At 49.4% G+C, this 1,511-nt stretch overlaps 1 protein-coding gene across 1 annotated transcript in view; it reads left to right on the top strand.

Moving 5' to 3' along the window:
- Positions 1-759: 759 nt before the first annotated feature.
- LOC119588603 (proton channel OtopLc-like) overlaps positions 760-1,511 on the top strand; it is a gene marked incomplete at its 5' end in the record, with an annotated part of 21,868 nt that continues 21,116 nt past the window's right edge. Inside the window, 1 exon segment of the mRNA XM_037937245.1 lies at positions 760-874. Coding sequence (XP_037793173.1) covers positions 760-874 — 115 coding nt within the window.

Here is a 1,511-nt window from a genome sequence, read left to right as displayed (position 1 = left end):
ATGAACGGTGAGAGGAGTAATTATATAATGATATGTGACCCTTGACCTTTCGATATTCCTTTGCTCGCCATGAACTGCCCATTAACCATCACTTCCCCTCAAGTTCTATTGCGTGACTTTCATGATTTCAATTTTAAGGTCTGCCTGTGACCCTGTTTTAGCCTCATCTCTTACCTTTCTTGTGTGTAATAACCCCTTCCTTGTGCCTTAGTGGTGACGCGATCTTGTAGTGACCTTCAGCAAATCTGCTGATCTAAGTTGCGTTAATGACCACTTTATTCCTGGTATCTTCTGACCTTTGGCTTGCACTTAACTTATCCTGAATACCCCCTCCCCCTCCCCTAACTCCCACCCCCCACGATCGTCGCTGCCATCTGACCTTCATATTGTCTCTTCGGTAATGCGTTTCCCTATGACCTTCTGCAGTTCTTTTAGTGTTTTTTGCTCATCTGACCTTCGCCGAGGGTCACGGGCAGGTTAATCATGATGGGGAAGGCCATTTCCGCATTGTTGTACACTCACTTGACCTGCAAAACAAGAAGGAAATTTTTAAAAATCATAACACAACTTTGTTTATCTTGCTGTTATCTCAAACTTACCCCTCCCCCCACTTCCTCATACAGATATAAGAATAATCTATTAATAATTTAACTTCTACATCTAGCTAGTCTTTTTCTCACGCTAGTAAATAGAAATGCTATCCCTTTTTTGTGTACTCTGAATAGCTCCCTTGACCGTTTTTTGTTTTCTCTCCTGCAGGACGTCGACCTTCATCACGCTGAGCCTGTTGTACGCGACCTTGCTCGTGGTCGTGTGTCTGGGCTTCGTGCTCTCCGAGGTCCTCACGCACAATGTCCCGCTCTACTACTACGAGGTGAGTGAAGGGAGAAAGGGGAGAAAAGGGAGGGGAGGGAGAGGTGGGTGAGGGAGTGAGGGGAGAAAGGGGAGGGTGGGGAGGGGAGAGAAGAGAGGGTGGGGAAGGGAGGGAGAGTGAAGAGGAAGGGCATGGAGTGGAAGGGGAGGGAAATGAAAAGGTGTGAAAGGTAGGGGAAGAGGGTAGGGAGAGGAAGGGGGTGTGTGATGGTGGAGGAGGAGTAGAGAAGAAAGGAGGAGTAGGGAGAGAGAAGAGAGAATGGGGAATAGTGGGGACGGGAAGGATGGGCGAGGGGAGAAAGGGGAAAGGAAAAACGTGGGAGGGGAAAGGAATAAAAAGGAGTAAATGGTAGTAGGAGGGGGAAGGGAGAAGAAAGGGGGGTGGAGGGGGGGCAGGACGGGAGCAGAAAGAGGTGAGTAGGAGGGGAAGGGAGAGGAAAGAGAGAACAGGGAATAGAAGAGGGAGAGGAAGGTAGATGGTAGGCGTGAGAGTGGGGAAGGGAGAGGGGGGTCGGATGAAAGGGGAAGGAAAGGGAGGATAAGGAAGACGGAGGAAATAGAACGAGAGGGAAGGGTGGGATGAGTTAGGAAAAGAAAGGCGGGAGAACAGGAAGAGAGGGAAGAAGGGGGTAAATGGG

The sequence above is a fragment of the Penaeus monodon genome, chromosome 24, assembly GCF_015228065.2.
Source record: "Penaeus monodon isolate SGIC_2016 chromosome 24, NSTDA_Pmon_1, whole genome shotgun sequence".
Taxonomy (NCBI): Eukaryota; Metazoa; Arthropoda; class Malacostraca; order Decapoda; family Penaeidae; genus Penaeus; species Penaeus monodon.
This window is presented reverse-complemented; position numbering and strand designations above follow the sequence as displayed.